The 2,068-nt window shown below is 35.2% G+C and overlaps 1 protein-coding gene across 1 annotated transcript; it reads left to right on the top strand.

Annotated features, from left to right (window-relative positions):
- The first annotated feature begins 930 nt into the window (after positions 1–930).
- On the top strand, positions 931–1,219 carry LOC109272189 (small nuclear ribonucleoprotein G-like). Its single transcript, XM_053888895.1, has one exon. The coding sequence runs from the start codon at positions 964–966 to the stop codon at positions 1,192–1,194; it is 231 nt and encodes a 76-aa protein (XP_053744870.1). The 5' UTR covers positions 931–963; the 3' UTR covers positions 1,195–1,219.
- Positions 1,220–2,068: the final 849 nt, after the last annotated feature.

Consider the following 2,068-nt stretch of genomic DNA (forward strand, 5'->3'; position numbering starts at 1 on the left):
ATCAGCCTGTGCTGGTTTTAGTGATATCTGGTCTTAGCTGCAATACCTTGGCTGCTTATGTCACTGCTTGACACGAGTGATTGCTTGACAGGAGTGACTCCATCTTGTTCTCTACATCGCACCCAGAGATTCCTCATGACTAATCTTAAGGATCATTCAGGAATCAACTACATCTTTAACCAGATCAGCACTGTGTTTTTATTCTGCTAACTTGGATGAAGGCAAATCTAAGTCACCCAACCATAGTTCCAATGAAAATCAAACAAAATCAAATCAATCTCAGATCCTATGAAATGTCAACTGACATCATAAAATGAACATCACACTAAATAAAACAAGTTCGATTGTTTACAGTAAAGCAAAATTAAGGATTAAATCAGATATCAGTCAAATCAGGTTATAAAGTCAAATCAGAATCAAAACTAAAACCCAAAGTCACATTTAATAAGAATTAAGTCAAGTAAGAAAAGCCAAACTAAATCTGAATTTAGTATTAAGGTAAGTGAAATTATCTTAGTAAGTAAGTCCATTAAGGTAAGCTAAGAAATCAACAAAACAACCAAATGAAAATCATATTGTCAAGTACAGGTAGGTAGAAGTCCACAAATACATATGAGATCTTCATTATAGGCTCACAGAAAAGAATGGCAAAGGTGTGGTTAATCAGTCTTTTTGTAATTTTCCCTTCTTAAGCCTCAGGGTGCATAACATTATAATAGCATCTTCAATAAGATATGGAGCAAAGATAATAGCTAAAAGCAATGAGAAAGATTTCCTTAATGGATTTCCAAATATGGGTAGAGAAATAATTCCTGCCCACCTGTAAGTATTTTTAAGGGTTATACCCAGACCAGAACAAATATAGCCAGAACAAATCACATGTTGAAAAGGTTTTGTTAGCAATTCCAGGAAGGAATATTTAATATGTAAATTTTGGATCTTTGAGCTTGCCGAGTAGACACCATGAGCAAAGCTCACCCTCCTGAGTTGAAAAAATTTACGGACAAGAAATTACCATTGAAATTAAATGGTGGCAGACGTGGCCAAGGAATATTGCGGGGCTTCCATCCCTTTATGAATCTTGTGATGGATGAATGTGTGGAGATGGCAACTAGTGGGCAAGAGAACAATATTGGAATGGTGGTAATTCCAGGAAATCGTATCATCCTGTTAGAAACCTTGGAACGAGTATAAACAATGGGTGTGTTCACCGGAAGAAACCAACCGCTTTCACATGTCCCCTCCATAGCATCTGTTTTACTACAGTATAAAAATCAGGTCGTGCATTTTCATATTGAACTTTTATGCTAAATAAACTTTCTTAATAGTCCAAAAATGCTTTCTCAGGCGTTCTGAACATGAAAAATTGAATGGTAGCTCTTACTCTAGTTTTTTCTAACACGGCTGTTCCTGGTTGAGACTGATTTGTTCCAAAGCTTTAATGCATTAATACGGAAGAATCTGATTAAATGTGAGGCGTGACTAGGATGGCTTTTTTTCATCTTTTAATGGAAAGATCAAGAACCTGCAAACCTGAGCAGATTTCTTCTGAAACATTAACTGTAATTTTCAAAAGTCTTGTAATAGTTTTGATGTACTCTGACTTTTCCAAATACATCTACATTCCAAGTATAGTGCAATTGAAATAAAACACAGGAAGTAACGATACAGTTGTTTATTTTGAACATAAACGGGGAAAATTTTTTTGAAGACAAGAACAGAAATAGAACTCCAGAGAAAAACAAAACAAAACAAATAATATGTAAATTTTGTGTATCTCTGTTTAATGCAGCTATGTTGGTGTTGATGAGTTTTGAGGGCGCATGAATGGCCTGTGCAGGGTGTTCAGAGTGGGTTAGCTTGTTTTATGGGCTGCTAGGTTTTATGGGATCTTCTAAGCTTCCATCTAAAAGCTGGTCAATTTTGTCAGTTTTACCCAAGGTATTTCTGTTACTTTAGTATGCTAGGATGTTGGAAAATCTTTATATGAATGTTCTGAGATAAAAATACCCATCATAGTAACATTATTCAATGTCACATTAATAGCATACAGTATTTTAATGTACTC

The sequence above is a fragment of the Panthera pardus genome, unplaced genomic scaffold (genome assembly GCF_024362965.1).
Source record: "Panthera pardus isolate Hobbes unplaced genomic scaffold, ASM2436296v1 HiC_scaffold_11, whole genome shotgun sequence".
NCBI classification, from domain to species: Eukaryota; Metazoa; Chordata; class Mammalia; order Carnivora; family Felidae; genus Panthera; species Panthera pardus.

Bases quoted from the DNA above. Each gene is read 5' to 3' on its own strand.
- LOC109272189 (XM_053888895.1), top strand. From the start codon at position 964: ATGAGCAAAGCTCACCCTCCTGAGTTGAAAAAATTTACGGACAAGAAA.